This window comes from Anser anser (genome assembly GCF_964211835.1).
Source record: "Anser anser genome assembly, chromosome: 2".
Lineage (NCBI taxonomy): Eukaryota > Metazoa > Chordata > Aves > Anseriformes > Anatidae > Anser > Anser anser.
In genome coordinates, this window is record NC_139721.1 from 23,450,991 (window position 1) to 23,472,918 (window position 21,928).

General features: G+C 41.1%; 1 protein-coding gene across 3 annotated transcripts in view; it reads right to left on the reverse strand.

Moving 5' to 3' along the window:
* Positions 1-3,399: 3,399 nt before the first annotated feature.
* The window catches only part of LAPTM4B (lysosomal protein transmembrane 4 beta), a 60,809-nt gene continuing 42,280 nt past the window's right edge, over positions 3,400-21,928 (reverse strand). The window contains exons 7-8 of one of the 3 annotated variants that reach the window (XM_083823336.1): positions 5,404-5,478; positions 3,400-4,261 (exon numbers count right to left, since the gene is read on the reverse strand). In XM_083823336.1, the coding sequence (XP_083679462.1) occupies positions 5,404-5,478 (75 nt within the window). In that variant the 3' untranslated portion in view covers positions 3,400-4,261. The other 2 variants (XM_083823338.1, XM_083823337.1) reach the window with 2 other exon arrangements.

A 21,928-nucleotide genomic window follows, 5' to 3' on the forward strand; every position in this document is an offset into this window, starting at 1 on the left:
CAATGAAGGAAATTAAACCAATTCCAATTTTCTAATGATTTGGTGAGGAGAGGAATTCAGGAACTCACAAAAGATAAATATGGGCAACTAATTGCCAGCTCTCACCTTTGTTCCTGTACTTTTATCGCCCTTGTTGTCCTCTGGTGGGTGCGCCTGCTACTGCTGAGAATGACATCATTAACACAAATAACATCAATTTCCCAGCGTCCCACCAGTCTTAGACTGGTGTACGGGTGATATGCAAAATATAACTGTAAAAGTAGTAGTCTGGACAGCCACATTTTCTCCATAAGAGATGAGGCATCTCTCTGTGCTTGCCCGTGGCCCAGAGAGGAGCCCAAAAGATCTGCCGTCCATAAAGTAGAACGTGGCTGTCTTATTAGGATGGTGTCTGTATTTGAGAGCTCATCCTGACACTGATCGTGCTAAGAGGATTTGATGCTAAGAGTCTACCAGTTTTGGACCTCTGGCTCCAATCACCTCCTCTCCCCTGCTGTTGTTAATGGACTCGAAATGGGGCACTTTGGAGGGGGAACCAATTTCAAAATTGCAGGCAATCAACTCCCCAGAGCTCCTGATGATGAAGTAAAAAAAACCTCAAAAAAATCTCTCACATCAAAAAAAAAAAAAGTATTTGTATACTCAGAAATAGTCTACATGAAAGCAGAACCCTGTTAGAGTTATTAGCAGGATGCACTTAGGTACTGGAATGGTGCCCAAATTCGGGGCTAAAAAGCTGCATGTTGCTCATCCCTGATATTCCTGGTCATGCTGACCTGGAAAAGCAAGCAGAAGACCTGGAATGGCTGCAAAGCCTCTACTGTGCTGCAGCTCCCTCTCTTAGAGTAGCTTCACAGCTCCTCTCCCTGCTGGCTAGCAAGCTTCTCCCTGAAGCCAAGTAGCCAGCCCTGCTACATGCCTGATTCATCTCCTTGCTGTTTATTCAGCCTTCCAAGTGACCCGGTGTCCTCAGCTCAGGCCAATTACTTAAGTCCAGCTTTGGCTACAGAGGACAAAGATGTTTCAGGACTGTCTGAAAACCCTTCTATCAGCAAGGTCTGAATAAACCGAAAGAAAACAAATTATTGCATTGAATTTCACATAAGCTCTTTGTTTAAAATAAGCTACTGTAGTAGATCATTGTCTAGGATATATTCGAAGAACTGCCTTTTTGCTTTGAAATGACTTGATATCTGCTGGCAGAGTGACAATGGGGTTTTCACTCCTGTTGTTTCGTATCCTGCTGGAGGTAGACGGAGGATGCAGGCAGAAGGTCACAGATCTGGCTTCCACACCCTGCTGAGCTATTCAGCTGAAAAACTGGCCACGTTGCAGAACCATTTTGGGTCAAATCCATGGGTGTGGAGCCATCACTTACAAATACCAGAGTCCTTCCCTGAAAGAACTCTAATCCCGATTTATCAGAGCCAAGCCTCCCTTTACATAGCTATGGCTGCTGTTTGGGGTTTCTCGGAGCTGTGAACTGAGATAGTGCTGGAACATCTCTGTAGCCACAGGCACCAACATTTTGCAAGAAATACCTTTTTGTGGTACCTGACTGCAAATTCTGCACCTAGTATACCCAGTATAGACATATAAATGGCAAGGATATAGGTTAGCTCCAGAGAAGCAGCCACTATATGCTCAGAGTCCTCTGTCAAACCAGACAGTTTGGCAGGAATCAAGGCATCATCCTTTCCAGCGATGAAAATCTGAATCAGAGCTGGCATTACAGCTAACGTAGCAGGTTACAGGAGCAATTATATTGTCTCCTGACCATAACATGGGAGAAAGAGAGCACATAAACCAACCAGTTTTGTAGCGGTGAACCTCTCAATGCAATGACACCTGTCTCTCTGTGTTGCTTAAAGGATGTACATTATTTTTCCCTCTGCTTCCTTGCCAAGCTTTTTTTGGCCATGAATTCATCTGATGTGGCCTTTGGTAAAATATCAAGTCTGGGCTGTTTTTAGAGACCAAGGGCTTTCCCAAAGAAATACAGACAGACTAGCAACTAAAATAATAGTTAATAATTGTTTTAGAAAATTTCATGTACTTACAAGTGCCACACTACTGGCTAGCAAGCTCCTCCTCTAAGCCAGGTAGCCAGCCCTGCTACATGCATGATTCATCTCCTCTTGAACTCCTCTTTACTTTCTGCAGTGTGATGCATGGATGTGTGTTTGAGAAAGGGAAGCCACATTGTTCCATCAGGAATAAGAGCATCAGGCACAGATGAGAGAAATGGGATTTGTGCTTTAGCATGTGTTGGCTTTGCGAAGCCTACGATGCCTTGCAACTGATATTAAAAGAAACAAAATCAATCAATCAAAAAAAAAAGATCTCAGCAAAAGATCTACTTACACTTCTGGTACTGTCAAGGTTTAGACTGCTATTTGCTGACTTTGACTCCATATTTATGATGTTCCATATGAACATACCTGAAAATATTTTCTTTCCACTCTTCAAGTTACCAGATATTATTAGTAATAAACTGCCATAATAGAGTTTAAGATAAGAAAACAGGAGAGAATTTGAGTAAGTACACACTCCTAATATCTAGGAGACATGGAAAACTGCAAGGAATAGTGAGAAAAGCAAGCAGTCCCCAAAGCTCCTAACAACTTAACAAGCCAGGTTTTTAATGGCTTTGTGTGTCACAGATGACTGACTAATAAAAATGAATTACAGAAAAGCTGTAGTGTGAGTTCCCCAGGATTAGACACAGAAATGGAGAACGAATTCAACAAGTGAGGACAAAAAAAACCCTTCAGCTGGGGTTCTCTCTCTTCGTGTGACCCGGAGAATCTGGCCTCGTTGAGAGCAAGGCAACTCGTCTTCCCCCATGTGTCCTCCAATACATCAGCAGAGCTGAACGTAGGTTGCATTATCTGCCCCTTCCACAACCCTGCCTCCTTTAACTCAAACTGGCCCAGCTCCAAGACACAAGGAGTACTGGCAGGAGCACGCATGCAGTCACACTTATGCATGTATGGTATGCGTGAAGAATTCTTTTTAGTTCGACAAGCTAGAGTCTACAGAAATTTCATGTGAATTAGCACAATATTATCCCGGTAATGAGGTGGAAAAAAAGAAGCCATAGCTTTCAGTAGAGCTCAGTATATCCCTGTTCTGCATCACATACTTCATCAGACCTGGGAAACTGTCTGCAGTTCTGGACAACAAAATAGAAACTTCAATTATTTCTTGTTTTTATTGTATAATAAATTATCCGATAAAGTTACTATTCTTTTCTCCTCTTACACAATATGGATGGAAAGTTGGATGAAAAACTGCTGCTTACTTAATTTACAGAGAAAATCCTGCCGTGTCAGATTGACTGGAGAGGAATCAGTGTAGATTTGTGCTTGGGAGACCAGCAAAAAAAGATTTCCACAGTTTTGAGGAAACACCCTTTATTGTAGAGAAGTTTGTATACACAGATGCGATGTATTTACAACCAGGTTTTCTCAAACAGATGACTATTTAAAATCCTTCACAAATCTGTCAAGAATGAAAGAAGACGAAGCTCAGAAGCCCAACCAGCCAGCCCAACCCCCTAAATTCAGATTAATTCCCAAAGATAACTGCAAGGAGATCATTATACATGGAGTTATTCTGAAGGAAGCAACGGGACTGTGACAGAGATCAATGGATGGACTTCAGGGTTGGTTCAGTCAAAAGCATTGCTTAGTTTGAACTCAGAGTGAATGAACCACAAAGTAAGATGCCAAGAGGCAGATTGGGACGTGCTTTTTCCCAGGGGTGTGGAAAAGACAGGCAGAAAGAGCTTGTGACCCTTCCTTCCATGGCCTCTGCAAGGACTTGTCACGGTGAGAACCTCTGTGAAAAGAAGTTGTCAGTCCTGTGTTCCCCTGGAAAGGTCTTTTCCAGAAAAAGGCAGGAAAAGCGCCATTCTTCTTCAGTCTGCAGGATGGAGTCAATGCACTGCATGCGAGAACAGACATCCTCCCTGGGAAGGGTGTGGGCTCACGTGCCAGCCCAGCCACAGGAGAGATGGCCCCTTGGATTCTTCTGGTGCCCCTCCAAACCATCCCTCAGCTCTGCGCTGCAATTTTCCTCTGTGCAGTGGCATCAGCCTTGCTTCAACCTGCTTAATCACCCCAAATGCTGAGGAGGCACCACAGGGGGGAGCGGTGAGAGGTAGAGATAGACATTGTATTTCCTTGTCCTGATCCTTTTCAGTTAGAAGTAGCATCTTCGTCAGCAACAAAAAATTACATGTGCAGGAGGCACTTCTCTGGGGAAGAAAAAAAAAATACCTCACGCAAGCATTCGTGGATGGATGAGTCCCATGAGGAAGATTCTCAGCATAACCAGTTCAGTTATAAAAGGAATCTGAAATCCTCACGCTGATGTATACGAGAAACACGCTAAACGTATCTGCTAATTCTCCGGGAAGGTACATGCATAAGTTTCCCATAGGCTGGGAACATATATCTTGGAATCTGCATAATTTACTTCACACCCAGCAGAACACTGCGATATTTACAGGCACATTCCAATGGGAAAACATTTGCATATCGAGTGCGAAAGATGCAGCTTTGCCACCTAACCATGGGACTTTAAAAACAGGGAGTTTGTGACCTCAAAATGCTATTTGAGAAGTTTCTGGAGAGAAAAATGGTGTATAGGCAGGAAAAGAAAATTACCAGAAGTTGGTAAGAAGTTGTTTGTTTTTGTTTTGTTTTGTTTTGTTTTGTTTTGACCATTAGAATAGTTACAGGCTGGGACTGAGTCGTTGTAGACCACAGGTTCTGCCTTGTTACACATCACAGAGTGCTTTGTCTATTCTGATTTCCCATACTTATTTTTCCCCATTAAATTGGTTTCTTACTAGCCAGGTTGATGAGAATAGTACATAACTTTCATCCTTCTTGCAATCATCACTATTCATATGAGTAAGTATGCTTACTCATAGATTTTTGCAGAACAGGAATGAAGCTGAATGTCACTTTTTGGATTTGGTCTGTATTCTGAAGGTCAAAGTGGGCATCTGAGAATTGCATTTATAATTCTTTGGAAGTTTTATAAATTAAAAAAAAAAAAAAAAGGACATTACACTCTGAACCTGATTGAGAATGCCAGTTCTCTATCCTGTAGCACTGCATGTCAGACATGGTGGGCAAAGCTATTCAGCAACTACTGTAACCTTATCGCTACCCAGAATTGTTCTGAAACTAGTTCAGCACACTACTGTAGTTGCAGCAAATTATTAAAACTATCTACAGAATTTTAATCATACAATTTAGGTTTCAATATGTCAGCAAAACAGCAACGTATAACCCATAGAGGTTATACCCTGGAAGTGAAATGATCAAACTATTGCTCCAGTGTCTGAAAAGTAAAGCTATCCTCCCTAGGTACATAGCACACTCTCACTTATGCTGACACATAAGGTGGTGGTGGATCTTTAGCAGCTCCATTCACAGGATCATCATATGGTGGCAACAGCACCTGCAGGAAAGGAAAAAAAAAAAAAAGTTATATTTTCTAAAAAGAAGCCAGCTGATAAAAATTACAAGGGAAAAAAAAAAGTCCTTGTGCTAAAAAATAACAAAAAAGAGTTATCAGGAGCTGATTAGTTAGAAAATGAAACAGTATTAGTTTAAAGTTCCTCCTTTTCAATTTATATGTTGGTTTTCATTAGGAAGGAAAATATTTCTTCTCATTCTTATTGACTGCAGCGACAGATTGATTTCAGCCAAAGGCCACTGCTTGCTGGTACCTGAATTTCTTCAATCTGACGGTGACAGTAGCTGCTTATTCCACAGCTGTCCTCTGTCTAGAGTGCTTAAACCATGTCTCCTGGAGGACTGCTCAGGCTGCTAAACCAGAGTGAGGAATGTCCCCCAAACCTCTCTTTCTGATCTCTCACTGGAATAGCTAAGATTTACTTTGGGGTGGCAAGAAGGAAAGAAAATAGAGAACAAATTACCAACGTCTAAATAAATCTCCAGTTTTGTGCTTTAGGGGCTCTCAGCTGTGAGAGGGAAGACATACATTACCATAAGCTCTTGAGTAAATACTTAAACATCTGATAGAAATTAGGACAGCTTTAATCATATATCATCCCCATTCATGGGAGGCCAGACAGCTTCCTAGGACATGGGAGGTGCAAGTTCAGGCCACACAGGGCAGAGGAGGGATTTGAACCAAGGCTTCTACTTCTTTAAGCCAGCATGCTAGCTATCATGCAATTTTTTAGAGTCACCAGCACTGACATCAAATAGCTTGCATGTGAGAAGGTGAAAGAGCACTTGGTTTGTGAATCCCAGCAGGGACTGAGAGTAAAATGGATGTCTAAATGAAGAATGAGTGTGCATTCCCTAAAACCTATCAATAGGGTGTAAAAATATCAGCTGTGGTGCATTGGCAGAGATACTTTATGCAGCTGAAAATCAATTATTCACAATGGAGTTTCCAGATATATCAACATCACTTCTTGGTCATTAAAGGGCACATGAAGCTGAATGTCTAAACATGCATAGGGAAAACCCTGACACCATTAAAATTGATAGGAGTTTTGCCATGGGAGGATTTCACCAGTTTTTAAAGAAGTTGATAATACTTTTTCTGTGAAGAAACATCCGTGGTCATCTGTTTTGGACATCAGCCACGACATAATAAAATCAGTGGGAATCTTTCTATAGATTTAAATAGGCTTTGGATCAGTCCTTTGTAGGATGGTTCCAAGGGTGATTCACATTGTCCTTACGTGAGTTTACAAACATGCACTGTGTGTTCAAGTACATCTGTGCACATGTTTGTTGGATTACAAAACAGATACCTTCGCATCTTCAGCCCTTAATCAAAAAAGTTTCACCATTTAGAAAAGGAAATTGTCAGTGTTGTTGCTCTTTATGAATACCATATGTTTGAACTTGTAAATGTAATACATGATGCATACATCCACTACAAAATCTAAAAAGCTCTGTATTAACAAGCATTTAATAAGCATTTAATAAATGGTGTCAACAATTAAGTGTAAACAACTTAAGGCAGAATACTTATCTAGTGAAATTAGAACAACATATAGAACTTTATATAAATGTTGTGATAAAAAAAATCATAAATTCGTGTTACATTGTTACCTCAGTAAATCACATTGCTAGAACATGTAAACTGTGAAGAACATTAAAACTGAGATCCTATCCTTGGTGCCGATCACTAGTTTAACAGTTTTCTAGGGTCTCTAGTAAAATCCTCGTGTTTCTGAAAAAAGCACTAGTTTCTCAAACGTATTGAAACACATTCATTAGTTGTATATAAAACAATATAATTATTAATTAAATCTAATCCACGGATGACTAAAAATGAATTAAATTCACTTTGTGATGATTTAGCTTTCTTTTTGCATTCTTGTACTGCTCAGCCCCAAACTGTTGTCTATTCCTTTTAGGTTCAGAGTCCATTTCATCAGGCATAATATGAATGACAGCAGACTCAATCCAAAAAGCTGTCCATTTCCCAAGTCTACCAGTTGATTAATAAAGAACAATACCTCTCCCTGTGCTCTGATCCTCTCTCTTTTAGATCAATGAATCCTAAAACTACTGTGGCTACATCAATATTACTACTTCAGCACTGTGGTTACTGTCATTTGCAATAGGTCTCCTGAAGGATTTGCTGATATGAGTGAGCTTCTTGGCTGCCTTCACTCTTGTGAGAAACGAAATCCTTCAGGTAGGAGAAGAGCCTCCTCGATAGGCTCTTACCATGCTCTGGGGAGGTGAATGCTCTGCTTTGCTCCATGGACCCCAAAATCATATGTGGGTCAATGACCCCTAGGAGCCCCAGAAAATGCTTTCTGTCTTCCCAACAGTTCCACAAGAAGAGAGGGAAAACAGGAGTACCTAGAGGAGACATTTTGGAGAAGCCATTGGTGATATGCTAAGGCATATGGACTTCTGTTGGAAAATTCAACGTGTGTGAGGTATGAATTGGGGAGGTCACTAAAGAGGTCCGTAAGTTTCACAATAAATTGTCTACAGTAGAAGGCTAAAGAGTGTTTTCAAATTTCTGTAAGGTCTAGGGTCACTTTATTGCTGGCAAGGGTTATTATTGCTGGTGAATAGTTCCATCAGTGATGAGTTTACAGGCTTACTCCACACTCATTTTTGTGTTTAAATATTGGAGTACCCTCATCATCCATTTCCTTGACATGAACAGAATTGTGAGCTGTAAAAACCAATGAGTGCAGAATAAGCACTATTCAAAATTACTACCTTTGCCTAGCAGCGTTTGAGTTAGACAAAGAAAATATGGACTGGTTTTCTTTCAGTGCGGTGTTTTGTTTTTTTTTTACTGTTACTTAATCATTTGTCAACTGTAAGTATAAATAGTCATCATTCAGCTTCCAAGACAATTTTAATAACTCTTAAAACACTATAATTATAAATCTTGCAACTCTGCCTGTAAGACTACATTTTCCTTGTTTTTGACAGGAACAGTTTCAGGCCATTACTTCCCTTAATAATTTTTCTGTCCTTTCAGTTAAGTCCATTTTGGCCAAAGGGAGAAAGATAAGAGCTGAATTACCTCAGCTTTTAACTGTTTACTGTTAAAACAGTTAACCACCTTGAAAAATCTCAAGAAAAAGAGAATTCCTTTAGAATTTTAATGGATGAATTTACACCAAAGTGGCTGAGATGAAAATCTGGATGATGGTATTTTTCTCATCTATTGTCTTAATTTTAAATCTCAGCATGGCTTAATGGAAGCAGATAAGTTCCTTGGACATAAAACTGCTTAATTATTCTGGCAAAACATTATGTTCTCTAGAGACTTAAAAAGGAAGCCAGTCACTGAGCCAAAGGGTGAATTCAGAAGCTGGAAAAGTGGACAGAAACTCACTATTCAGTTTTATCTGAGAACCTAAATAGAATGGATGCAGTCTAAAATAATTAATGAATGTCAAAAATACTTTAGTTCCATGGTATCCCCAAGGCAGAACATGCACTAAAACAACTGAAGCATTTTGCTTCCTGGGCACTACATTAGAACATTTCCTCGTTTGTTTGTTGTGAATTGAGTAAAATGTATGTTTGTTCCCCTGAATGCTCTGGGACTAATGCTCACAGAGTGTTTGAGATTGTCACTTGAAAGTCATTATGAAGAGTAAAGACAAATGGCCCCGATTTTATGGAACACAGTGATTTCTGTGAAGTGAAATTCTGGGGTTTTATGGCTAGACCAGCTAACACGTTTGGAAGATTAGGGTCCAGTCCTATACGACGCCTAAAATCCAAAGGACAGAAGTTCCCAACTTCTTTCACAACCCCTAAAACAGTATTTAAAAACTACAGATGATTGTAATATCATCCTGTAATATGCATCCAAAAAAGGAGCTGACATTACTTGCTGTTTGTATAATGTTTAGTGATAAAAAGCATTGCCCAGAGACTGTGAGATCAGAGGTCTAGGGGCTCCCAAACCAAGATGGTTTGAATCCACATTGCCCATCTCTCATATGAATGCCTCAGACACAAGGTTATCGGGCAGGTTGGAAGGCCATTTTCCACCTTTCTGTTGTTATAGCAAAGCCAAGTGTGCAATAATCCATTGGGAAGGAGAGAAAATAAGAGAAAATGTGGCTCCATAACCCCATAGTTAGTGCTTAAGTGGGACAGAGAGTCCTGGGTGCTGGGCTTTGCTCCCAATACCATTTAAGCATTTTGTGATAAGCAGTCTTGTATAATACACAGAAATAATCCAGAACTGACCCATAAGAAATCCTGGTCCTGACTTAGCTGGTGTCATCCAACTTATTTGGATAATTGTATTACATAAGCTTCTCTCTATTTTAAAGTGCAAGATAAAGAATGACCTTCTCTGGAAGAAATAATTACCATATAAGTTTCCCACTAGCTATAACATATTCAGTTAGTATAAGCATATGTCATTTCTTATTTTTTACATCCTGTTTAATCTGTTTTTGAGTGGAAGTTCTTAAAATTATTGCTTAGAAATATGCCTAAAAAGAAACACACGCAAATACTTGTATATTCAAATAGTTCAGAATTAATCTTGGCCCAAAGTTGTTGTTTTTTTGGGGGGTTGGGGGGGGATTGCATCATTTCAATAATCCTTCTATATTTTTTGCAGCTGTTTCCCCATTTAGCAGAATTTCCAATAGAAATTTTTCTTTCTTCAGCATATGTGCAAGTTCTATCCTATTGCTGCATGTATTCCTGTTTGAACTCAAGATCTTAGATATGTTTGGTGTCTAGTACATTTCTACAGGACAAAACGTGCTTAGTCCTGTGTGAGTAAACTTAAAAATTTGATGAATTGATTATTTCTGCATTCTTGAGGACCTGACCCAAGACTCACTGAACTTAACAGCAATCTTGCTGTGTCTTCAGAGAGCGTTGAATAACATTTTCCCACAGCCATTTGTACTCTTCACAGAGTGCAATGGTACAATTGTCACAAAACAGCTTCTGGTTTGAACAATATTTTGGCTGGCAGCAGATATGTGAGGCTTTTGTGAGTTCCCATGGCAAAATACCTTGTTGATTTCTTGTTAGAAACAAACATTGTTAGAGACAGTTCTAAACTATATTTTTTCCTGACAATTCCTAGCACAGAAATGTACTTGATAATGCCAAAAAAAGCCATCGATTAAAAATTTCTATGGTATGTGCTGATGGTGGTAGTCAGCATTCAAGATGTTTTCTCAAACTTCAGCTTGGAGATGCATCAGTCCTTCAATCTCCTGTCTGTAAATCCAGGATTATAAATTATAGAATAGCTTTGGAAACAAACAAACAAACAAACAAACACATCCTATGCATCAATCAGGTTGGATAAAAAAAAACGTAAAAAAGACAGATTTACTGTAAAATGATTTAAATTCTTTTTTTTTACATATGAAATACAGAGGAGTGTGAGCTGCTGCCGAGTGTTTGGGAACTCTTCCTTCAGCCAAGACCCATCCCTGCTTCTTGAAGTGAGAGGCATGTTCTGGGACCAGCCTTATGAATGCTCTGTACTTCAACAACTGTGCTGTGAAACACAAGAGTATCACTTCATGAATTTGGGAGGGATACGTGCTTGAACTCTAGCACTTCATAAACAAGTGATCATCTTCCTGTTCTCTATAACCTTGGTGAGCATTTCCAAGGTGCAGCAACTTCCAGCTTTACTATGAGAGTTTGTGGAGCAATGTGAACAGGTTGCAGGGGGTCGCAGCAAACAGCACCTGAGAGTTTTTTCAATAAAAGCTTCAGACCTTGACACTAAAGGACTTCACACTACATCAATACACGATATATAAAGAGGGATAGATGACAACGAATGATTGAGTAGGATTAGGGTCATCACTACTGCAATTCAGTCCTGGTCCTGTCTCTGACATTCTGAGTTTTAACAAATCGTTTGACTTGGTTGCAGAAGGATTTCACATTTGTAAAACAGGCACATTATTTGAAACATCCTGAAAAGTGTTCCAGACCTAAAGACAGATTTAAAACTCTCTTGGGTGAAACTTGCATATGACTGTGTGAAACATGGACTAAATTGTGGAAATACTTACAAAATAAATGTATATTTGCTAAATATTTGACCTATGCCTGGAAATGTTTACCCCACACTCTCCACCACAGCTATGTGTGCAGTACTTCTCTTTCTCCTGCAGAAGGGACATTTGCATCCCAGACACCCAGACCATTGCCAGGAATCCCTACAGGAGGCCCATGCAGATACGCAGAGAGGAAAGAGAGAGAGGGCAAAAGGAGCCTTTTCTCTCATGCAGCTGATGTACAAATTGTCAATGAGTACAGGCCTTTCTTTACTTAAAAAGGGAGGGAGAGTAACCACAAAGTGATGGAGAGTATGGCAGGGCCTGGGCAGGAATCACCGGAGCGTTGCTGGACCAAGTCATGGGTAAAAGTGCTGAACCACAGGAATTTCCTCGTCCGGGAACTTCTGCCCAACATGCAGCGCCGGTGTGCTGACGGGAGGAGTGCTGGCACAGCTGCGGGCTGAAATAAAGAGCTACTGAAGGTCTCCTCTGCTGCGACTAGCCTTTTTTTCCCCTTCCTTTCCAAATCCAGGACAAAATTTCTCCTCAATGTTGCACAGGGCTAATGCATCAGGTTCAGGGACAGCTTGATTGCAATATGAAGCCTCAAGCCACACAAGCCTAGTTGCAAAAATCCTCTGTTCTGGGTTCTTTTTATCTCAATAATCCCAGCATGAGACCCAGCACCTACTTGTACCGACAGACGCAAGGCATGATAAATGTACAGGTGTTACTGTTGTGTGGTCTGGAGTGGGTTTCACAGTGTGCAATCACATTCTCTAACTCCGTGCTTACTTATCTGCTCTCCTGTCATTCACCCGACCAAGAGGAGAGGGATTTCCTTCCACAGCTGCGGTGCCGTGAGAAGCCGTTAACTGCAACCTAAACCACGTTCAGCTGCAGTGGAGCGAGCAGACAGCCTACAAACAGCTCTGAAGGGAAGGCTGCTGACATGACCTGTCCGGTTCAAGGTACTCCCAACAGCCCTCTCCTCGTGTTGGAGACAAATATTATGAAGGTCACTGGGGGAAAGCAGATTTCTGTGTGCATTTCTGATTGCTTCACTCTGCACGCAGAAAAGGATGAGAATGATTCTCTCTTTGCAATGTTTTCCTGTCAAGTTGGCAATGTGTGCTTTGTTTTTGAGAAGTCAGATGACAGAGGAAAATGTAAAATTAAAATGGGTTAACATAAACTTTTAGGGTGATTATTAGCATACCTAGCAGATTTGGGTGAAAATACAACTGGATGGACAATCTGGCCTGGAAGAACAACGGATTACACACACCGAGATTGTCAAGAGAGAGAGAGAGACTGAATCAGGAAGTATTAAAACAAAATCCATTAAGAATTCAGAGAAAAGCCTTTTAACCCATGAGCATGAAGACACACTTTATGCTGACTGTATGAAAAGACTGACAGCCTTCTGGTGAAGAGCGAGCTTTTTCCTCAGAGTGGAGAACCAGGGAAAATACAAGTAATTCTAAGGCAAGAAGCAATTATTAAATGTTTCATGCAGGGTAAGAACTGGAGAAAGACGTAGGGCTTAGCTTTTTTAGCTGCAGCTGAGCATGCACATGTATGGACAGCTCTGCTGGATTAGGTGAGAAGTCCATGCAGACCACAGTGATTAGTGGTGGATGTTGAAGAAAGAGAAGAGCAAGAGGTCTTAATAAAAGAAACTTCTTAAATAAAAGAAATTTATTAATAAAAGAAATGAAGACAGAGCAAGCATATATGGGCAGGTCATTACTGGCAAGGTCAAGACCAGGCAAGTTAGAGAAGCAAGAGGGGTGCTGAGGAGGGAGCTGACCTCCATCTGAATGAAGCTTTCTCCGTGCTCAAGAGAGGACCAGGCACTTTCTCCCACTTGATCTGTATTAGCTATGTTCTTCCAGATGAGATCAACAGCCCTGTGGAAGCAATTCTTTTTCTCTGCTGCTTAGAAATATCTGCTTTCAAGGTGGCTGTTTACAGTGTAAAGGGCTGCCCTGGTCACATGAGTGCAACCAAAGGAACTGTTTTTGAAGAAGTTAAGAGAGCAATGTTTACAAAAAAAACTTCCCATCTGCCTTTTTCTCCTTCCCCTATCCCCAGTTAAAAAAGCCCTGGATATAGGACCAGAGCTTCATATCAGAACCAAATAGTATTTAATATCAAATAGGAAATGTTTTTCTTTGCTTTATTGACAGCTGCATTTGCTTGAAAAGTTTGCCCCAAACATGCTAGTTAATTACAATTTGTTTAAGTGTTTCATGATTCGTTATTTGTCAAATAAATCCCAGGAAACCTTCCTCCCGACATGGACAGGAAGTTTGTATGTTTATATGTGTGCATTTCCATTAGAAACCACGCTAGAATGATTACAGATGGACTAACTGGAAGCAGAATAGCTCTGAGATAATTCATAATTCCATTCAGACAAAAAGTAGGCCTCAATGCTGAAAAATCATCTGTACAGAGTTAGAGTTGGTATTTTTTGTTTTGTTTTGTGTTTTTTTTTTTTCCTTTCTCAAAACTGCTTATTTACTCCAAGCCACCAGCTCTCTAAGACACTGTTTCAGCTACTTTACATGCGTTTATGGATTTCTGCAATGAAGCAGCACAATGTTTTCAGCGCTACAGATAGATGAATAAATGTATATATTACTAGGACACAGCAATATTTAGGGACAGATTGTGATTGCTCTTGCGTGGGAAGAAAATTGGATTGAGGAAACTATTGTCTTTTTTCATCGTGCGCAACCTCATAAAAGTCATCCAGAATAATGGTGTAATTACCCTCCCCATTCAAAGGCATGGAGTGATAGTTCACCTCAGGCCACAAAAGCCTTTCCTACATATTGGCCAGCCCTCTTCTGCTGTACCTCCTGTCGTGCATCATGATCGTGCGTGGACAGAGCACATCCTTCATGCTTTCAAAATGAGCATTTGCTGGATGAATATATGATTCCTAAGGGGTACTTGACTGCATGTCACCAGTACTGATGACTTGGAGAAGTATATTACAACCCTGTGTACCAAATGGTTGGTCTGTTGTCCTGAGCGCAGAGACTGTGAGAGCACACTAATCTTTTGATGGACTTTTTAATTACTAACATGCATCTCCAACCTTGTCTCCTCTTATAATTACATTTTGCTGCCACTCAAGAGTTAAAAAGATGGGAACCTATAAATAGCTCACACAGGGCAGCCAAATTGTTTAATAGAAATGGTCATCTCGTGGGAGATATTCTTGCTTTACAGATACTGCTGGAAAGGCTTCCATTTTATCTTCATCTCACCAGATGGACCATTTTTACCTCCCTATCTGCCCAGGGATGTGGGGTGATTGAACACTGGTCTTTGGCACCACAACAGAGAGATGGGCCAGTTGTAAAATTTGGGGGTAGAAATCTCATCATAACATTTGGGGGCAGTAAGATATGGGACTTTGAGATGCCTAGTTCTGTCTTCCATAAATATTTTTCACCAATTACTATTTTAATACAAAAAAAAAATATTTATATATTGCACAGTGCATTTAGGCATTTCCTAGTGAAAGCTGAATGAAAGCCCTTGTTTATAACAGAATTATTGTAATGCTGTGTTAAAACTACAAAGCAGTGGTGTCATGAAAGGTGATGAACTGACAGCTTGAGGGAAAAGCCGTATGTTTATGTGGAAATCTGTTAATGTTAGTAAATCACATTTGTAAAGCACCTGTCAAACAGAAGCTCTCGTGATTTTTTTCACATCTAAATTTGGCACACGACTGACAGCTCAGCCTTGTTCTTTCCAGAGTTAAGGAGGGTTTGTCACGGAGTCCAATTAAAGCAGACATCGCTTTTCTCACTGCTCAATAGACAGAGGACTGAGACCGTAAGCGCTGTGCAGCTCAGGGCAGGCTGCAGTGGAGAAAGTCCTATGTCCATAAAGAGTCCTGAGGGAGGCTTGGCAAGAAAGCAGTTGCTCTACTGGAAGCTATCGCCTTTGTGGAAAACGAAGGCAGACTGGAAGAACGGTCCAGAAATCACCAGAAGCTAACAACTGCAGGAAGTCAGCCTTCTGGATTGTTGTCACACCCTCGGCAAAACAACTGCAGCTGCTTGTACTCCCCCGTGATACGGTGCTGAGCACCGCCTCAGTGCAATCTCTAGGAGAACAATGCCACCTACTGAACTGCCGGCGGCGGCAGCTCCGTCCCACCCAAGTTACAGAGGATGTTATTTCTGCATCCACACAGCTTAGGGTGCTGGGTGAGTTTTGGCACAGAGGCTCAGGGCTAAAATATCTGGGACATGCAAGGAGTTGCTCCTCCACTTGGCAATGGCCAGGCTCGCGCTGTACAAGGGGGTGTGATGCAAAAGCGGAGCTAATTTTAAAGATGAAAGGCAGCTTAGCAGAGGAGCAGGGCTTCCAGCATGGGCCAGCTCTGTGGCTATACAGCCACAGCATGGCTGACTGCTGCCAGGGCTTGGCATCTCGCATCCTGCTGCACTTGCTGGTCTGCACAACACTGCTGGGGCGGATTCAGGCTTCCCCTCTTCTTCACTGCACAGTGTAACTACAACTCGAGCCTGTCCTGGAAAACTCACACAGGGCTCAGCTTGTACACCCGTATATCCTTGGCAGTAAGGATTTAAGCTGTCATCAGCTTTTGCCGCACTGATACATATCCTCAGAATTATACCTAAGACTTCAACTCATTTTTTCAAGCCCACAAAACAGCAGCCGCCAGATGGTAATGAATTGAGCCTGCTAGGGAAAAAAAAAAAAAGGGTCTGTAAAGAAACTCTGCAACTTTATAAACACTCTATTTTTTCCTACATTGCAACACTCCTAATTAGTGAATTGAAAAAGATTTGGAAGATTCAAATTACACATCTCTGTTATGTCTTTTCTTTTTAAATTTAATTATGAACAGTGAAAACAGATTTATCTCTTTCTATTTCAAACTTCTTACTGATTTTCATGTGTTAGAGTAATTCCAGTATTTGAGCTCTTAGAGCTGCAAACAGCACTAGATTTTTTTTATTTTTTATTTTTTAATTACACTGGGGAAAATAGATAAACACGTATCTTGATTTCTAATTGAACTTGTAAGTAAATGTAAGTGTAAGTGTAATGACTGTAATGACAAGTGAAAATGTTCTGGAAACCTTATTTTTAATCTTTGGAGGGCATTTGCCCCAAATTGACACCATTAATGGCCTGTCTGAGCAGCACAGCTGGCTTCTAACATCAGCCAGTAAGTGATAGGTGAGACCTGTAACAAAAACTGTGATTAGCAAATAGCCCAAAAAAGCAGAGCAAGCAGGCAGCATAAAGCAATTTTGACCTCAGGGAATGCTGGAATTTAAGAGAAAATCCTTGCATAAACAAAGAAGCAGTGGAAGAAAGAGCTGTGTATAGATGATAGGAAGATGGGAAAGGTGGAAAAAAAAAAGACGAAGGAGTAACAAAATCTCTTCATTAAGATTAAAGGACAACTGAAAAAGGATGAGACTTCACTGCAGGTAGAAAGTGAAGTGCTGGAGCAGCCGTATAGCTGTTTGTTGGCAGAAGCAGACTGTTAGGATACTTTTCTGCAACTTGGAATCAATTAGAAGAGGAAGCGCACGCACACATGAGAGAGACGTGAATGCTGGCATCCACGTGGGACTTGAGCCCTTTGAAGATTCTCTGATTAAAGACATTGCTGTGGGAATGTACAATTCAAGCTCGTAAGAGCCATTCTGCAAAGAAACAGATCCAGCCCTTAAGCAACACTTCCAGATCACATGCAGACTATTACTCGTGGCTACTAACTAATTACCGCCTTTACTTCAAGTGCTCGGTAGTTCTGCTTATATGCTGTGGTTTTTTGTTTTTGTTTTCTTGCCTCTGCTTCTTCTTCCTCTTCTCTGCCTCCTGTTTTTACCTGCTTTCCCTCTTGCAGGTTTTATCAGACAGTTTCCACCAGGGAAGGTGGGAACTCCTCTGCCTGCACGCAGCCGGAGGCTCCGAGAAGGGCTCAGAGAGTGAGTCATGGCAGCGGTATTCATTTGTGGTGTGTGCTCACTGTAAAGTATGCTCATGGTTACTACTCAGTGGAAAAAGATGCCTCTGATGTAGTGGCCCAGCCATAACGGTATGCATACAAACCACCATGCAAGACCAACTCCTTGGTGAGCATTGCCAAGTTTCTAGGAATTTTATGCTGCATTATGGAAAATACCTTTAAAGCAGGAATTTTCTCAAAGGTACCTTGAACTCAGACACGTACTCTCTCAAAACTGGCTCAGTATTTGGAAATCACAGGTCCCAAAGAGCCTATCAGAAACAAGAACTCTTGGGCACCGTTTGGCTGCCTCTGGACTCCATCTCACATTTCTGTCTGTTTAATTGGCAAGCGTCTAAGGATCCTTCTCTCCTTCTGTACAGAAACTACTCACCCTCCACACATGCAGAATGAGACAATAACACAAAGAGTGGCTCTTCCAACCTCACCAAAGAATATTCCTGCCTCTGCTCAGAGGAATCATCCAGCAGGAATGAAAGACCGAACTCTGCACTTCTCAAACAGGTTCCTATTGCTTTGAGAAAGGGAGAACAAACGAAAGAAGAGTGTTGGCAGATTAATTTCAAACTACACGGTTGATGTCATGTCCACAAAAGAACTGTATCTGTGCTGAAAGCAAAACCAAAAATGAATAACTTACCAAATAACTTATTAACCATTGCAGATAAATGTATGTCAGATAGGATCCATTAGAGCAATTTGGTAAAGTACGTAAGAATCTAAATCCCAATTTGAGGAGAGATTTACGGCTTTACATTTTATCCTCACTGGCAGCATGACCAGGTTGGCTTCCACTGATTGGCTATGGTGAGTGTTAAAAATAAAATAATGAAATTCCCCGGTTGTCCAAGAGAACAAAGGAGCCATTCCTCCTACGGAGAACAAAATGTCTAACTTTGGGTAATCCTCCACACTCATAACTTGGCAATTTTTCCAAATCGGACAGTCATTTCCAGGGTACTGCAGTCACAGTTTAAATCAGTGTAGAAAACTGATCTTCATCCATGGAGTGCTCGAAGCACTTGGCAGGAAAAAGCAATCCCAGATTGGGAAAGTAGAAAAAGTAACCTTCAGGTTACCATGGTTTGTTGCGTGGGAGCCACCTTACTGCCATCTTTTACAGTACTGGAATAAAGCTTAGAGGGGTGAGATGATAACGTACTCTTGAGCAACCCTGAGGCTGTTGTGACTAAGGTACACAGCTGGACCTCCAGCTTTTGCCATTACCAACCCCTTGGGCATAACAGGGTAACGTCTTCCCATCGGCTGGGGTCCAGGCTGTTCTCCAGCCCGGCACCAGCTGGTCCCCCCACCCCATAACACACACTGTTCATGGAGCCAACCTGGGTGCACTGCTCTGGTGTCAAACTTAGATCAGGGGCCACAGAAGAAGGATGTTTCACCTCACAGGGGTAATGTGAGCATCCCATTCACAGCCAGCAGTGGGGAGGAGGTTCCAGATGGCACGCTTGCAAAAAGTATGGCTTAAACCACTTACACTGAGTGACAAAAATCAGATTATCTGGTAGCTAATAACTATAGCTATCAGGTTACTTACAGTACAGATCTACAAGTGTTATTTATAAGAAACAGTTTGGTCAGGGAGAACTAACTGGAAATTTCTGTGCTGTGAATTTTCCCACCAAACTAGTCCACACTGAAATTATTCTTATGTATTTTAGTGGCATGAGAATTGGACAGTAAGAAGGAAGGGAGGGAGACAACTGGAATTTTTTAAAAATTAAGTATCCCTGCAGTGAGGATCTCAGAAGGACTGTGGGAGAAGGTAGAGCATATGCAGGGGAGTGCTGGTGACAAGGACTGGCAGAGCAGTTCTGTGTGAGGGCAGACAAGACAAAAGCTCGTCTCTTGGAAGGCAACACCTGTAGTTTTCCACCATGAGGCCAGCCAAGAAGATGAAGGAGTATTGCTGTTGAGACCTATACACTCGACATGAATTCAGATTCTTGACGGGCTTGCTCTTGGATAGAAACGGAGTAACTCATTGTGAGACCCACCAAGGACTTCCAAACGCACAGAGCCAAGGAGCAAGTAAGTAACAAGAAGCAGGCCCACGCAACTGTGCTTAAGGAATTGCCCGTTCTTCTAATCACGTTTGGATGTGATGTGCAGGTGTGCTTATGCGCTTTGCCAGTGGTAAATTAAGAAATGCAGTAAAACAAAAGATAATCTGGTTATTATTTTCAGAACAACATGCTGGATTGGAGAGCCACTTAAATAAAATCACAGATTCTTGCTCTTTTGAACCAAACACTGTTGCTCTATATTAAAGATGTTTCCTCCTTTTGTAAGAAAGGGACCTGTAATCCAAGCATCTCAGAAGGGTTCACAGCTGCTGCAGTCAGAAAGTAACTATGGACCCTTTTTACCTCTGTACCACGACATCCCAGCTAGTATGGATCTGATTTTTTTTCTCGAGAAAATCTCAGTCAGGAATTTTATATTTCCATTTAAATTTGAATTTAGATATATTTTCAAGCAGGTAAAACAGGCAACTCCCTATTCAAACATCAGAAGAGGGAAAATAATTATCTTTATGAAGCTATAAGTAAGTTCATATTTATCTGTCAATGGAACATCCAAGAATTTGATTTTGCCAAGATTTTAATAGACCAGAGAATAAATAAGAATAAATATAGTAGCTGACACATCTTCTCTTGCAACAGGCATGGGTGTCCCTTCAAAATGTGGCACACAGCAGTCATCAAGCAATCATAACACAAATGTGATTCAAGCAATTTTCTATGGCAATTTGTCTGTAATTGTAGATATTAGAGAACATGGATTTACCCATTTTTTTCCATTTTCAGGATAAATCCTGTTGGTACATAGAATTTTGAATTCAAGGATGAGTTTGCTGATGATTTGTTATTGATCTCTTACTGACACTTATTTTCCCTGAGTGCAAATTACAATAGAAATAAGGTACATGTCCTTTTTAACATATTTTTCAAAGACAGCTCTCCCCAGATTTGTTGTAAGGCACAGTAATACAATGTTTGTAGCAGTAAATTTCTTAGCTTCATTGAACATATTGACATAACTGCAGGGAGATTTTGAATTTCTAATCATCCTAATATATAAGCCAGATCTTTCAAATTTGACAGTAAAAAAACCTGTGCTCCAGTCCATATCTGAACTCCATACTAAATAGAATCATAGTATCGTTCAGGTTGGAAAAGACTCTAAGATCATTTGGTCCAACCTTTAACCTAGTACTGATAGTCCACCACTAAGCCACGCTACGAAGTTCTACATCTACACGTTTCTTGAAGACCTCCAGGGATGGTGACTCAACCACTTCCCTGGGCAGCCTGTTTCAATGCCACACAACCCTTTCAGTGAAGAAATTTCTCCTAATATCCAACCTAAGCCTCCCCTGGCTTAACTTGAGGCCAATTCTCCTCATCGTATCACTCCGTGCTTGGGAGAAGAGCCTGATCCCCACCTCACTACAACCTCCTTTAAAGTAATTGTAAAGTACAATAAGGCCTCCCCTGAGCCTCTTTTTCTCCAAACTAAACAACCCCAGTTCCCTCAGCTGCTCCTCAAAAGACTTGTTCTCCAGACGCTTCACCAGCTTTCTTGTCCTTCTTTGGACATGCTCCAGCACCTCGATGTCCTTCTTGTACTGAGGGGCCCAAAACCGAACACAGTACTCGAGGTGCGGCCTCACCAGAGCCGAGTACAGAGGGACAATCACTTCCCTAGTCCTAGTGGCCACACTATTCCTGACACAAGCCAGGGTGCTGTTGGCCTTCTTGGCCACCTGAGCACACTCCTGGCTCATATTCAGCCAGATATCAACCAACACCCCCAGATCCTTTTCCTCTGCACAGCTTTCCAGCCACTCTTCCCCCAGCCTGTAGTATTGCACGGGGTTGTTGTGCCCCAGGTGCAGGACCCGGCACTTGGCCTTGTTGAACCTCATACAGTTGGCCTGTATGAAGTATGTATGTTTTTGGTAATGCCATGTCTAGCAATTGAAAACTTAATAACTTTAAAAAAATATCTTGGGTGCAGCGTATAGATGAGAGGCATTACTTGCACATTGTATATAGCACAAGGGATACTAGGAAATAATAGCTGGGACCTGATCTCTAGATTTTAGAAGTATCAGGATATATTTAAACCTTGTTACACTAAAATGTAGTTATTATGCCCAGTCCCATATTTAAGCTCAGATTTTTACTTCCATTTGTATGGATTGCTATTCTTTTAACTAGTGCTGGTGACAAGTATGTGTAAAAAAAAATCCCTGAATACAAGAATATGCCCTACAGCTAGGACCTACAGCTCTGTTGGAATTCAGGCAG